Source organism: Trichechus manatus, unplaced genomic scaffold (genome assembly GCF_000243295.1).
Source record: "Trichechus manatus latirostris isolate Lorelei unplaced genomic scaffold, TriManLat1.0 scaffold00033, whole genome shotgun sequence".
In the NCBI taxonomy this organism is placed as follows: domain Eukaryota; kingdom Metazoa; phylum Chordata; class Mammalia; order Sirenia; family Trichechidae; genus Trichechus; species Trichechus manatus.
The window spans coordinates 15,352,228-15,372,615 of record NW_004443969.1 but is presented as its reverse complement, the minus strand read 5'-3'; the positions used below and the strand labels follow the sequence as shown (position 1 = coordinate 15,372,615).

At 34.3% G+C, this 20,388-nt stretch overlaps 1 protein-coding gene across 1 annotated transcript in view; it reads left to right on the top strand.

Annotated features, from left to right (window-relative positions):
- The window catches only part of LRP1B (LDL receptor related protein 1B), a 1,771,065-nt gene that overhangs the window by 1,529,441 nt on the left and 221,236 nt on the right, over positions 1 to 20,388 (top strand). Inside the window, exons 57-62 of the mRNA XM_004375116.1 lie at positions 339 to 527; positions 1,384 to 1,532; positions 6,347 to 6,440; positions 9,954 to 10,070; positions 10,186 to 10,305; positions 11,678 to 11,797. Of these exons, the coding sequence (XP_004375173.1) occupies positions 339 to 527; positions 1,384 to 1,532; positions 6,347 to 6,440; positions 9,954 to 10,070; positions 10,186 to 10,305; positions 11,678 to 11,797 (789 nt within the window). The remainder of the gene's footprint in view (positions 1 to 338; positions 528 to 1,383; positions 1,533 to 6,346; positions 6,441 to 9,953; positions 10,071 to 10,185; positions 10,306 to 11,677; positions 11,798 to 20,388) is intronic.

Sequence of the window (20,388 nt, the reverse complement as noted above, 5' to 3'; positions counted from 1 at the left end):
CACACACACACACACACACATATATATTACATAGTTAATTTTAAAATGTTGGATGTTATTTATTTCTGGTGCAGCAGCCATTCCTTGTGAGTGGGATATTGTTCTTTTTCCTTCTAATGGTTGATTGAACCAAGCTAAATCTGAGCAAAGTGAATTCCTGTGTCCAGTCTTTCATTCTCTTAACCGGTATTAAAGAACCTTGCTGGCCTGACATGTTGTGACAGCAATTATTCACATGAAGTTCTGTAGTGGTTGTATCTGTCAGCCCATGCAGTATTGAATATTTTAACTGGCAGTCTTCCAAGACTGAACATTAATCTTACCATCTCCTATTACAGTCCCTAATCAAGATATTCCGGGGGTGATTGCACTAACATTGTTTGAAGACTACATCTACTGGACTGATGGGAAAACCAAGTCACTCAGCCGTGCTCATAAAACCTCGGGAGCAGACAGACTCTCACTGATTAACTCATGGCATGCCATCACAGATATCCAGGTGTATCATTCTTATAGACAACCGGATGGTAATTATTCTTTACATGATTTCCATAAATGCATAAACATCTTTCAGTAACATTCCATTTTTTTTTCTCCAAGCTTAAGTATAATTTTATTTTTGAGAAAGATTACCAGGTTTTATTATTTAAAATCATTGTACAGAATGAGTTCTGTTGATATCAAGTACTGTTATTAAGGAACAGAATGAGAAGCTCAATATTTGTACAAAGAATTAATGATTTGTTGCAGTCATATTAAGCTGAAACCACAATAAAATGTCCAGTTAGAGAAGTGAAGAATGCATTCATGAAATAATTTGCTTAAAAAATGAAGATAGGAATCTATGTTTCTGGGATACTTGGTGGAAGGAATTTATTTCACTAGCTCTAGGACTCAAAAAATGAGAAATATATTGTTGGCTTATATATGTATCTAGTAGGAAGGATATCAGGCCTTGTATAATAAAGGTTTTATCATTTTACTTTAAACATATATCTTGCCTACAAAGCAAAGTCGCTGTACCATTAGTTTTAGACCATTGTTCCATTGTTTTATTTTACATTTATATTTCTGAACATATTTTGTCCTCATCCAAAATCTTTCTAGTCTGTTTATTTTTCTGAAGGGCAATTTTTTTTTCTGCTAAAAATGTTTGTTTTCATGTAAATGCATCCTTAAAAGTATTTAACGGTAAAATAAATGTCATTAGACAAATAGTAGCGTTTGTAACAATATTAAATTATATTTACAATCTTGATAATTTCTTGATTACAAATTCATATTCAAATACAAGTTATGAAGCTTAACTGTCCTAGCTTTAATCCACGTTATATTATTGGTCTTAATTATCTTATTTTGTTGTTGTTTCTTTCTTACCTGTAGTCTCCAAACACCTCTGCATGATCAATAATGGAGGTTGCAGTCATTTGTGCCTTTTAGCCCCTGGAAAGACCCATACCTGTGCATGCCCTACCAACTTTTATCTTGCAGCTGATAACAGGACTTGCTTATCCAACTGTACCGCTAGTCAGGTGAGTGGAGTTCTGGAAATCACTTTATGGGATGAATGAGCAAATTGGAGCCCTGGTGGTGCAGTGGTTAAGAGCTCAGCTGCTAACCAAAAGGTTGACAGTTCGAATCCACCAGCCACCCTTAAAAACTCTTTGGGGCAGTTCTACTCTGTTCTGTAAAGTCACTATGAGTCAGAATCAACTTGACAGCATTTTTTTTTTCCTAAGCAAGTTGTTAAAAAGGCCTTGCCTTATTTATTTATTTATTTTTTGTTTGCTTAAGCCATTAATAAAAAAATATATATATATTTTTAGTGTAATATTGGATAAACATTCCATACATCATAGCAAGGGAAAAGCAGTTTAATATGTATCACTAGAATGGGACCTTAGAAATTAGGAAGTACAAATACAGGCCAAAAAGAAAAAAAACAAACAAAAAATATTCTTACACAGATTCACACAGAATGATGGTTCAAATCATGAGTGGGTGTAGCAGAATCATTAGAGGATATTTTGCATAATTCAAGAAGTCAAAGTGACTGAGGCATAGGATAAGGCAAAGGCATGTGTAGTTTAAATAAGCATTCCTAGATATTCTGCTCTGTGTGATCTGCTCTTGAGTGGCCCTCAAGTCAGTCTTTTGAGGCCAAACATGGAAGAATTAGCTGGGTTAGTAGAGATGAAGCCTGCGTAAGGCACTAGAGTGTGGTGAGCCTCAATGGCCAATCAGAAGAGTGTCATTACAGGACGCTTTGACCTATGGATGAACATCTCAAACATGAAGCAATAAAACTCTTCAAATTATTATACAAGAAAAACTATACCTGTATTTACTTAGTGCCCCAGACTCTGATCAGTCAATTAAATGAAAACGTAACTCAACCTAGAAATTGTTGTGCATGTAATTAAATGATTTTCCAATTTGGTATCAATGACGACCAGACTAAAATATTTATAATTTTGCAGATACCCATGTATTGGGTTGAACAGTGTTCCTCAAAATCCATGTCCTTCCTGGAACCTCAGAATACAACCTTATTTGGAAATTGAGTCTTTGTAGAAGTAATCAAGTTAACATAAGTTCTTCCTGGAGTAGGGTGGGCCCTAAATCCAATCTGACTGGCATTCTTATAAGTAGAGGAGAAGAGACTCGGGGACAGAATCACACACAGGGAAAACACTATGTAACATCAGAGGCAGAGAATGGAGTGATGTACAACCGAAGGAACTCCAAGGACTGCTGGTAACACCAGAATCTAAAAGAAAGGCATGAAACAGATTCTACCCTAGCGTCTTCAGAGAGAACATGTCCCTGCCAACACCTTGTTTTTTAATTTAGGGCCTTCAGAACTGTGAGACAGTAAATTTCTGTTGTGGCTTAAAACAAACGTGTGGTAGTTTGTTACGGCACTCCTAAGAACCTAATGCAACTCCCGATTGTTTTTCCATGAAGATTCTTATAAATTCAATAAAAGCAGAACAGAACAAACATGAATGTGGCTCAGATATCTTTGTTTTCAGCCGCATTTTCTGGAAAAAAAGTGTTATCACTTGATTTGTTTCATCTTAATGGAAAATCATCAATGAAGACAGCTAACACAATCCATTAGCGTTTATTACTACAAGTCATTTGGTTTATGTAACTATTTTATCTTTGATTCTTTTCTGATCCGGTGGGAGAAAAATTATCTACTGTACGCTCCTTGGAAAAAGGTCAGTTTATACACACACAGTTTTCAGTGAGGTAGGCATTAAAATGAAACAAATACTCTATGTATCCCAGAATCATAGTATTAAGCATTTCAATAAAACTGCTACATTATCAGTTTATCTAAGGGATTTAATTTGTTATCATCTAATGATTGTAAGCAATGACATATGCCCAAACTACTATTGAATTTAGAGAAATAAAATAGGCAAATCACACCAGTAAGAATTCTATTAGTATTGTAAGTATTCATATGAGAATCTGGTCAAAATCGAGATAAAATTAAATTCTGAAAGCACCAATAATTTTAGATATTAAATGTAAATAATTTTAACTAGAAAATACAATGTAATTTTAAAAATGCCTTTACTTCTTTTCTAAATTAAGATTTTTTTCTGTTTCAACTAAGCTTCACTATTTGTGGGATGCGTATCTTATCCTTGTATTCATATTAGGAGACATTTATTTACTAGTTTATAGTTTCCTTTGGTGGGTGATAATTGTAGTCTGCGATTTATTTTATGAAGCCATTAGTCTTGCAGAACATTTGCCATGAGGAGTATTTTATAGTTATATTTAGCATTAATCTTTTTTTAAGTTACTGAATTTAAGTATAAAACAATGAATCCCAGATACAGAGTAAAAGACATCTTCTTTTTGAGAGTAATGAATAAAATATTGATTAGCAAAAAAAGGAATATGATATATATTTACCTTGCTCTTCTCTGAACTCAAAATCCTTTTATGTTGTTGTTAAAATGAAATGGAGAGCAAAATCATTATGCCATATGTAATTCCAATAGTTGGCATTTATTTAAGTCAGATCTGTTTAGTGAATTGAAAAAAATATATTTTAGATATTTTTCAAATTGTAATTGGGAAGACTTTGAAGATACTTGGGAGACCTGAAATCCTCTTAGTAATGTGCTTTGATATACTGTAATCACTGGAAATGTTTAGTGTTCAGGGCAATCGCTTTCAGAGTTAGCCTCATCTTCCCAGAGGGTCACTATATATAAAGGTTAAAGTGCTCGGTGGCTAATCGAAAGGTCGTCAATTTGAACCCACCAGCCTCCAATGGAAGAAAGATGGGGCAGTCTGCTTCCATAAAGATTTACAGCCTTGGACACCCAATGGGGTTGCTATGAGTCAGAATCGACTAGACGGCAGTGGATTAGGAATATATGAAAAACCACAACAGACATGACCAGAGGCTAAGCAAATATGGGAAAAGCAGTTGAACAGCCACATCTCCCTTTGGATTCATAGTGCTCTGTTTTCTCCCCATATAGCCACTGGAAGACAATATTCACTCTCATATGAAGATTAATGTTAATCTATGTTTAAATCAGCTCCATGAAGTCCAGACAGATACAACAACAAAAGTTGACATCAAATTCTTTTACTTGAAGAAAGTTACAACATTTTAATTGAACAAACTCTTAGCTTACTAATCCATTTTCATTAGAGAAAATTGAACATAGGCTGTATGTTTCTATGTTACAAATCTTTCTCGCATGCAACATGCTAAGATAAATGCTTATGTGCTGTCAGTCACTCACATGGAAATTGTAACAAACACTTCAAAAAGGAAATACTAAGTTCAGAAAATAAGAAAACTAATGTTTTCAATTCTAGATGAACTTTGTGATATATGTTTTTCCCTGAAGTTCTGTTAAAGTGAAGAAGAAAAATTGATGGTACCTGAAGAAATTGGCTAAACTTTATCTGTTGGTTGTAAAAATTTAGAGTAAATCTTTTAAAAGCAAGTTTTCATATGCATATGCTTTCTGTATAGAAAATATGCTTTTCTTTAATTTCTTCTGTCCTTTGAGGTAAGCTTAAAACGGATTGTTGCTAAGAAAGAAATTAGTTTATGGTCCAAGAAATAAATTGACTGTATTTTCTTGGGCTCTGTGTAAGGTTGGCCAACAGAGAAGTTAACAGAAACAGTACTTCTGTGCTCTGTCTTTGGGTGAATTTGGATTCAGATTAGATCTTTATAAAAGTAATATGCAATAGTAACATTCTGAAATTTTTCTCTAGTAACAAGTCGCATATGTGCTAAATAGCCTCTAAGTAAATATCACCACATAACATATCACTGAATTTCTCTGTTGATAATCTTCCACTTGATGGTTTATTTTAAATGGGGGGAATAAAACAAACAAAAAAAACCCTTTTATTTCTATAAAAATAGATTTATCATATTTGTTATGGCTATTTTCTTAGCTTTTTTAAATGAAAAGAATAATACAAATACATCAATAAATATTTTAGTGAATAGTTTTAAAAATAATCTTAAATAAAAGTTTTATTACAACAGTCTTCTTCTGTGCTTCTATTTAAAAAGAAATAAAATTTTCAGCAGCAGAGATTATTTTTACCTGTTTTTTTAAATTATCATACTTTCTTTTTGTTTATAGTAAAACATCATGTACATTTTTTTTTAATTCCAAAAACTGAAAATAACTGCTTAGAGGTCAACTGCCTTAAGGAAATATTTTTAAAATTTCTATGAGGAAGATATTCACTAAAAGCAGCATTTTCAGTGTTTGGAAAATTTCATGGAATCCCAGATGACCAAGCTGAAAAGAATCTTCCAAATTATCTTTAACTTCTCATTTGATGGTTAAGGAACAGAGGCCGAAAGATGTTAAGCAAATTGTCCAAGATTCCTAAGATAATGCATTTCGATTAAATTAATTAAATTAATTCAATTTGATTCCTCTTCTTAAAATTCTTGATGATTTTTAACTCCTATTCAGGGGTCGGCAAAATTATTCCATAAAGGGCCAGATAGTAAATATTGTAGACTTTGCCAGTTAAAGGGTCTCTGTTGAAACTAAATTGTTGTAGCTTGAAAGCAGTCATAGGCAATATGTAAATGAATGAGCTTGTCTGTGTATGCACAGGAAATCATAAGAGGTTTTCCTAAACAAGTGTTTCCCTGGCACATCATTTTGCTCCTTGTGCATTCATTGCCTATCGTGGAACGCTCCAAGACCACCATAGCTCACATTTTCAGCAAGAGAGTGGGCTAAGCTGCTCTCCCCTCATCAGCTTTTAAGTATGCATTATATATGAGTTGGGTTCTTCAACATTTTTTTTTCTTTTCTTCAAGTTTCGTTGCAAAACTGATAAATGTATTCCATTCTGGTGGAAATGTGACACTGTGGATGACTGTGGCGATGGATCTGACGAACCTGATGACTGCCGTGAGTACTTTGGCAAATGTTGGAATTTAGAATTTAGAGCTCTTTATATCCAAGATGCCTGTAAAAAGTAAGCTAGTTCAAAAAAAAAAAAAAAAAAATCCTCCGATAAATTTCCCAAATTGAATAGAAAAAGTTGTATATGCCATTTTTTAAGAAAATATGACAAAAATGGTTGCAAAGTCCTATGTGGGCTTCCGATAACTACTGTATTCAGAATGACACCAGCAGCAATTATTATTATTATTTTTCCTTTCTCAAATTTTCTTATCCTTAGAATAACTGCATTGCTTCATGTAGTGATCAGTAAAGTAATAATAAGTATGATTTTAACTTTGTATATTGTGAAGTTGGAAGTAAAAGTGGGCAAGTGTTCAGAATGCCACTCAATGACTGGAGTCTTACCTTTAAGGGTATACGATATTTCAACATTTCTGTCAGTATTAAAATCTTGAGAGTTCTTCAGAAGTCAGTTTTTGCTATTCAAAGCATTACTCTGCTGATACGTAATTTAGTATGCTCTAGCAGCTACTCTAAAGTGACTACCAACTGTGTCTAGATATCTGACTGTGACTGACATGGCTGCTTCTTTTAGCTATCCTTGGTAATTTTGGTGGTAATGGACTATCAGCAGACTTTTCCTTGATAGCCTCCTATGGGTCACTCCATGGGTCACTCCAATACTGTCCTGTCAGGTTGGAGATGCTTGTAGTCAATCATGATAATTTGCTCAACATCTCAGTGGACAGTTGTCTTGATTTGACCTTGACAATTGAATTCAAGAAAGATCTTTAGGCTTGTACTAAAGAAACACAACGTCCTGTCTTAGTAGAAGCTAGCTACTTTCTACTAACTTTCTACCACCTAATTACAAAACTATTTCAAACTTAGGGTCTCTAGGTAGTTACTTAGATGAACTGTGTTCCAGTCTCTCTGGTCACTACCAAGTGTATCAAACATTACTTAGTTTATTTGTATGTTTGAAAGCAGTATATAATAGATTTAGTGAAGAGAATGAAAGTAATAAAAGTCCTAGCTTTTCTAATATTCTCTTCATTTTTCTGAATGATCTATTACTCCTTGATTTTTTAAAAAAGATTTAGATATAGTTTTTGTTTTCAGTATGATAGACAATATATAAAGATTGGTATCTGTGTGGGCTAGGTGTACTTTTATACTTGAATTTTTTTTTTTAATGGTCAAATTAAAAGGAATTTTAAAGGAACTAGATATTAGTTAGGTGATCTTACCAAGATTTACTTATTAAAAGAAGATTGTAATTCCCCCGTAATAAACTTCCCCACCATGTAGTAAATACAGTAACCAAAAAACCAAACCCATTGCTGTCGAGTAGATTCTGACTCATAGCGACCCTATAGGACACAGTAGAACTGCCCCACACAGTTTCCAAGGAGCATCTGGTGGATTCAAACTGCCGACCTTTTGCTTAGCAGCCAAACTCTTAACCACTGTGCCACCAGGGTTTCTAGTAAATACAGTAAACACAACTTATTTTAACTTATTTTTATAATTTATAGAAGTAAACAAAAATGAAAATGTTAGTTTAGCCCTCATATTAAAAAGATGATATTTTCTATCCAGATTAACGTATTGTCTAAGGAAATACCACCATAATGATTTGCAGACAAAGTAAGTCAATGGTGCCCAACACTAAAATATCTGCAGCTCCTTAAAACCTTCCAAAATATTTGCAGCTCCTTAAAACAATATATAATTTTAATCTTGACTAAGCTTTCTTTCCTGAACCATACTGATGTAAAAAATTAACTATAAATTTAATATACTGACCTTTTTAATGTTTATCTATTTTCAAAATATGCAGTAATTAAATATGACTTTAGTGTCTTTTGATGCGAAAAAAAAGAGGCATCTAGTATCTAAGGCTTCTGTATAATTCTAATCCTGGTTAATTATTGATGTCTACATGTTTTTGTCGGTGGCATGATCTCTGTTCTTTTAAGCAAATGATCTTTACTTGGAGTGGGTGGGTTAACAGCATTGGACATCTGTAAGCGTGACACTTTATTTTGAGTCATGATGAGGTAGAAAATAGTATACACTAGTCAGTGGAGTGTTTAGAATTCGTTTTTGAGTAGCTGCGTCATCAAAAATCATCAGGTTCTAAGAGCCACTGACTATACCTATAACTTCAGCTGAGAAGGCAGAAAACCCTGATCTCAGGGCCACATACTTGCATATTCACATAATGTATTTACATAAATGTAGTTAAGGGTGACTCATCAGGAATGCTTTGGCATCTTAAGTTTATATCTTCATTACCTTTGACTATTTAATACTCCATGATTCATTCTAGGGTGTGTTTGAATGTCAGATGGGTTTTCCAGTTATTTCCCAGATAATGAAACTTCCTGTAGTGGTTGGAGCCTTTTTTATGGGAGAATTGTTCTGGTAACAATAAACCATTAAAGGAAATTATATGTGAAGAAACAGCAAATAGAGGAAATGCAATGTTTAGAGCATGAGAAAATTAAGGTGTTATTAGTGTTCGAGTCGCTGATTTGAACTAATAATCAGCATATTATTAATTTCAAAGTCAGTGATGACCAGCATACATTGGGATCATCAGTCAAAAGATAAATGTTTTATTTCAAGTAATATATTTGTGGGAGGACTTCAGAGTCATAGCTGGATTTGAATTCCAGAATTGGCACTTGAGAGCTGTACATCCTTGGGTGGATTATAGAATATACATGAGATTTCCTTTTCCCATTTTTAAAATAGTCATGGTGATGCTAAGGTTTGGAGGTTATGATGGGAAATCAATTAGTAACTATATGTGAAAGGGCCTTACCTAGTGTCTGAGACAGAATATTCAATGAATTTTACGTTGTTATTATTATTATTCCTTATATAAACTCAAAGAATGCTGCAAAAATAGAAAGTATTATTATCTGGGAGCTATTTATTAAAATAACATGTATATAATATATAAAATACTTATTGTTTACTTTACAAGATATTGTCCTTATCTATAATAATAGGATTAAATAAATGAAAAATTAAAAATAAATGATTTTTTGTAATAATTATAGGAAATATTTGTTTTAAACAGTGCTGGGGAATATGTATTGATGGCACATGGAGTTTCTCACACGTAATAGCAGCAAAGTGATCTAGAAGATGTGACTTTAAAAAAACAGAGATTGGAATAATTTTTTTTTAATTATAATAAATTATATTCTGCCATTTAGCCTCTCAATATACTTCATTAAAATTAGCATACATTTATATCTTGCTAACAATTCCTTCCCTCTCACTGTTAGTTTATGAAATGTAATTTGGAGGCCACCTTGTTACTCATAGCTTAGTTGTACATCTGAATCTAATAGGTAGCTAGATGTGAGATATTCACACTGTGTTCTAGAGTATGTTTAATATAACATAATAAATATTTTGAATGTCAGAAAGTCTCTGTTTAAGAATTCATGACTTAAGTCTGCCATTCCATGATGCGTATATTTTTTCCTCCACCAGCTGAATTTAAATGTCAGCCAGGCCGATTTCAGTGTGGAACTGGACTCTGTGCTCTGCCTGCTTTCATCTGTGATGGAGAGAATGATTGTGGGGACAATTCTGATGAACTCAACTGTGGTAGGTGATTAAATTCTTAACTAGGGAACATAAATCTAATTCTTAACTGATGATGTTGGCACTGATTTAAATTCAGACACAGGCTTCAGTTCAGATTTTTTATTCTATCTTTTAGATACCCATGTCTGCTTGTCAGGTCAATTCAAGTGTACCAAGAACCAGAAATGTATCCCAGTAAATCTCAGATGTAATGGACAAAATGACTGTGGTGATGAGGAAGATGAAAGGGACTGTCGTAAGCCACCTGAAAATGTTGAAAATGTTCTGTCTTGTACTTCTGACTCCTGAATGGAATCTGTCTAAAGAGTATAATCATACTATAAAGATTCATACAGTGTAGCAAAATACAACAGCACTTATGGATAAGTGGTTATACATAGTTGTCAACTGGGATGTATTATTTAAGAAGCTGTACATAAAGAATATAGAGAAAATTAAAACATGGGTGATTTTTACATTAAAACCACCTGGAGATCATAGTAAATATGAAACAAAATACATTCTTGTAAGAGAAGCAGTGAAATAACTTTGCAGCTAATTATGGTTTGTTTTTCATAAATTGATTACTTTGTCCATGTTAAGTGGATACATGTAATTGACTTCTATTGATTAGTCACGTTAATTCAACTCCACTTCTATTAGAGATCATTTATTCCCATAAAATGCATATTGAACTTACGATGAATACAAAACTGGGCAAGATGACATAGCAAAATTACTTGATAAGTATAAATGATGCTACAATATTTTTTAACAGCCGACTTGAAAGAATAATAGTAAAATATCTTCTAATCTATTCACTTCTTATTTCCATTTTCTACACAAAAGTCAAGTTACATTAAGTGGAAGCAAAGCAGTTTACATAATATACACACATACTAGTGCACACATACACACACACACACACACACACACACACATAGGGTCTGGATGACAGGGCTCCTGCCAAGTCTCAGGGTTTCAACAGAACAGCTGTCAACAATTTCTGTCTTGCTGAAGTTTTATTTTTTCATCTAAAACTTTTATCAGTAGATAATGTGCAGTCATCCAGCAATTTGATTAAGATGGTGCATTCAGAATAAAGTCAGAACCAGTTCTTTATGGTTAGCCATTCTGGAAGCTGATCCATTAAACTGACTAGGACTTGTGGTACAGCTTACAATCTGAGGTGGATGTTCACATTTTTCCTCAAAAATTCAACACAACTTCTTGTGATTTTGATAAAATTTATGCTTTTTCTCTCTTGATCCACTTAGTGTCTTTCGATTTTAATCATTTTCAGTTTATAAACACGCATATGTATACATTCTTAACTTTATTTATCCAGCAAACATCATTTTGCAAGTCCTGAACTATCAAATCTTAATTTTTTTCCTAAATATCTAATGAGCGCACAATTTCTTTTCTTTATCTATTTCCTCTGGAAACGATATTAGGAATACATTATAGGTAATCCAAAGTTAAAACACCTCACTTTCAGAGCCCTATAATTAAAAGATAACACATTTTCAGCTGACTGTCTTAACGTTTGTTTGTCTAATTGGTTTTTAAATAAAATGTCTGTTTTATCCAAAGTTACATATTTAACAGGATGTTTTCCTCTTAAGCTGAAAACAGCTGTTCTCCCGACTATTTCCAATGTAAAACAACCAAACATTGCATTTCCAAGCTGTGGGTTTGTGACGAAGATCCAGACTGTGCAGATGCATCAGATGAGGCCAACTGTGGTGAGTGTTTTCTGACTATAAATCTTAATCTGTTATATCTGTGTCATCATCTGAGATGGCCAGGGTAGAATGGATTTAAACACAATCCCAATGAAACTAAAGTCTTACATGAGAAAGTTTTACCTCTTTGTTCATAGAGTCATAGCAAACTAGGTTAGTTATTTTATATAAAGCACGAAGGAGTGAGGGAAAGAATAAGTATTGCTAAGTATAATACACATTTCTAGAAGGACAAAACAAAACTCTCATCTTCGTATGTTACTGTGAGCATGTGGTATTAGCATTTAGTGAATAGAAACAAGGAAACACTTTTCCTATGCTAGAATTCATTTATTTTTCTGGTTAAACCCATATGAGTTACCATTCATTTAATAATTACCATTCTTCATTCTTAAACATGGTGAAAAAAAGGAAAACATAATAAAAGCATCTGTTCTGTTCCAGTAGATGACTGTGATCACTTAATAAGTTAGCATTTGTTTCTGAAACAGTAATATTTTTACTTAAAGTATTTTATTTGCAATAATTATTCCTTAATTATCATTGTAGAAATGGAGAAAATATTCATTCTTTTTAATGCATTCGATTCTGTCTTGACAATGTCAACAGTGACACAGAAATGAACAGTAGTTGCCATGAGTAATTCATTTTATCAGTATTTGTTAAAGATTACTTGACCCTGCTTTGTAGGTAAATATACCATACTTGGCATTGTTGGGGAAGAAAAAGTATTTAATTTAGCAAATGTTTAGAAATGACAAAGTTTAACCAAACTGAAGATAGGACTTCCAGGGCTCATAGACAGAATTATGTTGAATCCATTTTCTAGATTCCACACTACTCTTGAATCTCTTGTATGAGGGAAATGAAAAACCTTTAGGTTTCACTTATACTGAACAGCACTTAAAAGCTACATGTATAATCCATAGCAATATAATATGGCTTTAAATGATTTTCCTAGTGCTATTTTCCATACAACTGTGTCTTTAGAACATGCAACCAATACCATTTACCAGTTTGTGGAATCTGTCTTCATAATCAATTCACAAGGCCTGAAACCACATTTATCACTAAATTGCCCACAACAATTATTAAGGACTTTTGCAGGCTAGTTTATGTTACTGGCTAGTTTGCTCTATGGTCTTTTGCATTTTTGTTTTCCAAAGCCAAGTGGAATAATGACAATAATTTCTTGATTGTAGTGTTATTTCTATGTTTTGCCTCCCCCCATCTGGGTATGATATAACTGTTTTGGTAGATTATATTGTTCAGTTATCCCAATAATTAACTTCCTTTTTGCTCTTAAGGCTGAAAACTGATTGACTGAGCCTGCCCATATTATGAAGGGTAATATGCCCTACAGGTCAACTGATTTAATCACCTTTAACTACCTCATCACAGCATCTAGGCAAGTGTTTGGCCAAACAACTGGGCAGCGTAGCCTAGCCCAATGGACGCAGATTATTCACCATCACAATCTCCATTTTATAAATGAGGAAAATGAGACACAAAGAGGTTACAGAATTCGCCTAGAGTCTACCTGCTAGCAAGTAGTGGAACTGGAACTTGAATCCAGGGTTGTTTGATACCAAAGCATGTGCTCTGAACCACTGTGGGCATAGCATGTATCCTCGTTTGTTCCATACAAAGAGAAAAATATTTGTTTTCTATAAGACTGCCTAAGGTTCTCCTAGCCACAAGTATTACCATATGTTCCAGACCAACATATCTACATAAACATATATGCATACAGATACCCCTTTTTGTTGTTAGGAGTCATCGAGTCAATTTTGACTGACAGAGACCCCATGTGACAGAGTATAACTGCTCCATAGGGTTTTCTAGGCTGTAATTTTTATGGGAGCAGATTGCCAGGTCTTTCTCCTGTGATTAGCAGCTGCACTTAACTGTTGTGCCACCAGTGCTTCTTACATACATACATACATACATACATATATGCAGAGAATGAAAGCGAAAGTTAACATTTGATTTGCCTTAAGTCTACTATAAAACTTCATTGCTGGCAAGTGCTAATTTAATTAATATATTTAGTATTTCTCATTTCTTGTGTATATGAAGAGATCTAATGCCATCTCCTTCCCCTTTCTTCGGTATTTAATCGATATAGACAATTCACCTATTCATGCTAGTACTGTCAACACTACTCTTGAGAGACTCCCCTTTTAATGCTTTTATTGAGAAGAAAAGAACCAACACTTCTTCAAGGTTAACCCTATCATGCCAAGACTTTATTATTTGAATCAAGAATTATGTTGCTTTTTTGTGGGTAGGATTGGAACTTGTCTAGAGAAGGAGATGTGTTTCACACTTTCACATGCTACCCATCCTCAGGATACCTGTTTGGACTCACCCAGCCATTCCACAGAAGAAAGACCTGGCAATCTGCTCCCATATAGATTACAGCCTGAGGGTATAGCCTCAGGGCAGTCTTTCATTTGGTGTCTGTTGAATGATTGGCCTGTTCCCTGTTGATTTACAACCCATTTTCATTTTAGTTGTCTTCCATACTTTCTTTGAACTGCTATTTAACTTTTTCAAATTGCTATTCAACTTTTTCAAACATAGAATATAGAATTCAGTGGAGCCTGGCCCAGTGCTATATTTTCAAGGAAATTTTCTTATATTCTTTGGGTTAGCTCTACCTCCTTTTTATTTTTCAGTACCAATATTTATATTTATCTATACTTCTGTGTCTATTTGGCTTCTGTCAGTTTTAAAGTCTGAGCACTGCAGTTTGTTCTACCTTGGACACATCCTAACTGAAACAGTATGTTTTGTTTTGCTTTAAACAGTGTAAATCAAAGCAGTGTAGAAGCAGGAGAAGGCAGAGACAGAAGGTGGGGAAAAGTGGGGGCTGGGTAGGGAGACACAGACAATAGAAAAGCCTAACAAAAGATAAGAAAGTAACTTAAAACACACATGTGCTTTTGGGAACTGAAGCAGCAATCATGTGTAAATTTTTTTAAATTGTTCAATTCGTATATTTACTGGAATAGTATGTTTATCAAATTTAACAGAGTGCAATTTTTGATGTCTTTATGGGTACTTGCAAACTTAACAACAATCAGTGTTAATGTAAAATTCATAGAGACCTTGAAACAACCTTGACAAGATGTGAATTAAATACACTTTAGGAGTGCAGACACAATAATCTAGTTTTGGTGAAACTTTAGATATACATTTTAAAAATTAAATTAGCTGCATAATTTCCTGTATTATTATATTTAAGATTTAGATAGCTAAATTTATGGATCTATAAAAGCTACATTTAGCACATTTGGATTTATGTTCCTAAATATTTCAAAAACATATTTCAGCTCTATTTCTGTGTAAGTAAAGATTGAAGTCTATGTTATCCTTACAGTCATGGCAAAATCGTTGCAACTTCCTTTTGTCAGTTGTTAATAGTTCTTATAAAATTACTTTTTTTTTTGCATGAATTTGTTTATTGACTCCTCACTAATTGTCAAGAAAAAAAATAATATGTATATATTTTTCATTTTTATTAGACTGTAGATGTTAACTACAGTTGTAAGACTGTTTCACTATTTATTACTACTTAGGCAAACACCAGATTTAAGCACTTGACCAAAATAAGTAGAATACTACGATTGTAACAGCTCCAGGATTTTCATTCAGAATCTCAATTTCAAAGTTTCTTCACCTTCTTCCTGCCATTTTCTATTCTAGGAACTCAGTAAGGATTTAGGGATTTGACAGATCTGTACTAGATTCCTACTTCTGCTTAGTAATCAAAGTTAAAATTTTTCTCCAATTTGACTTTTACAGGATGGTATCACAATTTTTATCTACTTATTATGTTCTCTTTCCCCAGTTTATAGTTTTGGCTCTCAGTTCTCTTGATACCTGTAAACATTTATCTTTTCCCAGGGCTTTCCTGGTCAGCTCTGCCCTCAAAACCCAGCTGTCTAGAATCTGCCATCCGCTCTGCTAGATTGCTGCTCTGTGCGGTCTCACTTTCTGCTTTCTTCTCACACATTTGAACGCTTTCTCTAGAATTATGTGTCATCAGAGAGAGTCTTACTTCCAAGTCGGTTCAGCTTCACTTGCTGCTTTTGAGCAACCTTGGTTTATAACCTGCTGCTTGGCTAATTATCTTTAATTAATGTGCTAGCTATAGGCTTGTGGGAGAAACTGCTACAGTAGCTCTGTACTTCCCATAGCCTGGCTTTTCCTACTTGTAACTGAGCTCATTCACAAGTTTCCCTTACATGTCTGACCAGGAAATCTAAAAAGTCTACTCAAGCTATAAGCATATAAGAAGCAGTTTTTTTGTTTTGTTTTTAAGTTAAGCATATACATAATAAATTATAAAATATTGCAAACATGCAGACTTGTACAGAAACTTATACAGTAAGCACTATGCACCATTTTTAATTGATCTTGATATTTGCTCTAAGATATTATTTAAATTCCTACAGTAACAACAAAAGCCCACCTCTGTCTTTTCCATCTCACTCCCTCCTATTGTCCTGAAGTGGTTCTATATCATTCATATATATATATACATGCATTACACATACCTCTCTCTCTGTCTCTCTCTCCCTATATATATATTTTTAACTTTTATTATATAAGTGTATATCCATTAAGGACCCATCATGGCACAAATGGTTTGCCCTTAGCCACTAAACGAAAGGATGGTGGTTCGAATCCACCCAGTGTTTCCACAAAAGAAAAACTTGGCTATCTACTTCCATAAGAATACAGCCATCAAAACCCTGCGGAGTGCAGTTGTACTCTGAAACACATGAGGTCACCATATATCGGAATCAGAGTTGTTTTGGTTTATATATTTATTTATATGTACCTATTAATTACGGGATGTTAAGAGTTTACATAAATGCTATCTTATTATCTATATAATTTTGAAACTTAACATTTTCTAGTATATCAGTGTATCAATATGTATACCACAGTTTATTAATCCATATCCTTTCAGAAGGTTCTTTCTACATGTCACATTTATCATTTAGCAAATCAAACACAAATCATTAGCAAATCAGACACAAAACATTTCATACATCCCATGCAATAGACACAGCAGAGTCTCATTTCCCTGGCTGTTTAGGGGCTCTACTTATCACCTTGAATGAAAGTTCACCCAAAGCAGGTCTGATAATACCCAGAGGCAGGGTTCCATTAAGCCTACAGTCAGTATCAGGCTAAACTGTACTTAGGATGGACAGTCTAATGAGCCGGAAGAAGAAAGCTCAAGTACTGAAGACTCCAACTATGGGAAAATCATTCATGCTTGAATTTAGTTGTTTGTGAATTTAGTTACTTCAGAAAAGTTGTATTAACTTACCCTCAGAATAACATTTAGCAAATGTTAGTTCCAAGATTTCAAGATAACCCAGGAGAGGAATGTTTTGTGGTAATATATGCATAAAAGAATGGTACACTAAATTCCGCACCTTGAAAAACAATGCATACTTATAAGAATTTAGTGAAGATACCAGTTTAGTTGTTTTTAATCATTGCTTCCTGAATATAAATACTGGTCACAAATGTGTATACTATATTTTGATTGGCAAACAAATGATGTGAACATCCTGAAGTGCCTGTACCCTACTGTGACTGTGACTGTGTGTGTGTGTGTGTGTGTGTGTGTGTGTGCTGTTTTTGTTTTTGTTGTTGAGGGACCCTGCTGGGAGGCAGATTTTAAATTTTCTAACATATGGTATCATAATATCTTTTCTTAGATATTTAGAGGGGTGGGTTATGAGCCTTCATGTTAACAGACGGGAAGAATGAGGGGCCTCCTATCCACACATTCCATTAAACCTTGTCTGTATGTTGAGTGATCTGATATGCAGCCTGTAGTGGTAACCACTGTAGAGCGCTGGCATCATCCCTGACTGCTGAAGTATAGACTTGGCTATTTGCCTAATCTCCATACCTCCGCTCATGGTGCTCTGCAACCTGATCTTAAGTTTCTACTGATACATAGAATCTCTTGGGCCAAGACCCTCACAGAGGACATGGTCTTGCAAAACTTGCAGGTCTTATGAGCAGCCAGGACTGCTGCATCACACTTATGTATGTAGCAGCTGCCCACTCTTAATGTCACGGAATTGCTCCTGAGTTTCTTTGAATATAGCTGTGTACTCAATTGAGTCCCAGGCTGGTACAAACAGTTAATATGGTTGACTGCCAACCAAAAAGTTGGAGGTTTGAGTCCAACCAGAGACTTGGAAGAAAGGCCTGGCAATTTGCTTCCAAAAAAAAAACAATCGCCCATTGGAAACCTTATGGAACAGTTCTACTTTTACACACACATGATCTCCATGAGGTAAAGTCCACTCAATGGCAACTGTTTTACTGGTATGCACCCAATACTAGGTGTTTCTCCTAGAGGCTTGGTGTCTCCCAAGGATAAATTCAGGTCCGTGTGACACTAGTCTTTTCAGTGTTCTTGGGCTATCCTATATCAATCTGAATGCTGCTGCTGTGTCTTGAGGACATAAGCAGCTGAATTCTCCACTCAACTTCCATTTCGGTTTTCCTTCTCACAATCTCTCATGATCCAGAAGTGGGTATGTTAGTTATCTTGTGTTGCTGTAACAGAAAATAACACAAGTGGATGGCTTTAACAAACAGAAATTTATTCTCTCACAGTCCTGTAGGTGGTAAGTCCAAATTCAGGACATCCCCTCCAGGGGAACGCTTTCTCTCTCTCTCAGTTCTGGAGGAAGGTCCTTGTCATTAATCTTCCCCTGGTCTAGGAGCTTCTCAGGCACAGGGCCCCAGGTCCAAAGGGCGCACTTTGCTCCTGGTGCTGATTTCTTGGTGGTATGAGGTCCCCAACTCTCTGCTCACTTCCCTTTTGGAGGACAACCACACAATACTGGGAATCATGGCCTAACCAAGTTGGCACATCTTTTTGGGGGACACAATTCAATACTTGACAGTGGGCTTTCTACTTTCACTACCTGATTGAAAGAAATATTTACATCATATCTTACTGTTGAGGTGACACTTGCCTATTAGTTCATTTCACTGGCACATCAGCTGTGAAGCAATATAATTTATGAGGGAGAGACATGAAAACCACATTGTTTACCTGTTTTCAAAACTTTTTGATCTTATACTTATTTGATTCCAGGTGATTTGTTAAATAACCCATTTCCGTCGAGTCAATTCTGACTCATAGTGACCCTATAGGACAGAGTAGAACTGCCACATAGGGTTTCCAAGGAGTGGCTGGTGAATTTGAATTCCTGATCCTATGGATAGCAGCCAAGCTCTTAACCACAGCACCACCAGGGCTAGCACTCAATAACATGCTATGGAATTATTATCTCCCAGAATATTCTTTGGAAATATTGTCTAGCGTGTATCACTGGAGACTGTGATCAAGGCTCAGTCTGATGTTAAAGTTTTTTTTTTTTTTAAATAATTATATGAGTCTAAATTGCTACTTAAAATGTATACATATTCCATTTTTGTATACTTTTTTATTAATAGTAACTTCTGGTACATTTCTGAGCTTTTGAAGTAGTAAGGAAAATAATTGTATTTTTTAAAAAGTTGATAGTGAGGTGAACTTATTTTCTATGGCTAGAGGAGTTCTGTTAATTCAGTAACATTTATTTTTTTATACTACTATTATATTGCAATAGTATGTGGTAAAAATTTCTGTGTTCCATATGTTTTGTTCACATCCATTTATTTGTTTACTTCGAAAAAAATTAATCCTTTCTCCTTTTTCCTGTGAATGACATTGCTTTGTATGTGTGAATCTGTGTGTATGTATGTCTTTTGCATTAAAATATTTTGGTTCCAATAGAGCCTTTGAAGGAGAGCCTGACTGTATGAATGGAATCAGGAAATTGTCTTCTAGCTTTTACATGAAGAAATGGATGACCTACCTGTGAATCATCTATATAGACTCAGTGGAACACATTTGGTCTTTTTATAACTTGCCTTCAGTAAGTTCCACACATTGATTGCCTCTATACCAAAAAAACGTGCAATTATTTGGTGATGTTTTCTTTCCCCTTAACAATAAGAGAAAATTGTGAAATTTAAATTCTGTTGCATAAAGCTAAAAAGAAGCCCACGCATTGACTCAGGATGCATGTCCAATATTTTAGACTCTGAATTGATCTGTTGTAAAATTCATGAGAGGAAATAGCTTTCTTGTCCAGTGAGGTTTATAATTGAGTTCACAATGGAGGATAGCTTGTTTTAATAAGAGAGCTGGTAGTTTTGGTGAATTTTTTTAAAAAAGAAATTGAGTCAAGAATTTAATATTCTATAATATTTTTGTTTGAAAAACTTGGCATCCTTGTCATACTGCTTCCTTCATCCTTCTTTGAGTATATTTAATTCTCTAGAAATACAAAATAAAACATACACACACACATACACACACAAAATGAATGCAGATGTATAGTAGTGGGTGGGAAGAATAAGAAGTAGCTATTTATGGAAAAAAATAAGTAGGAAATGTAGAAGTTTTAAAAAGTTATCTCCTTTGGCTTACCTTTGAAACAGAAATGTTTGCATTTTGTTTTAGTTTATAAAATGTTGTGCAAGTATTC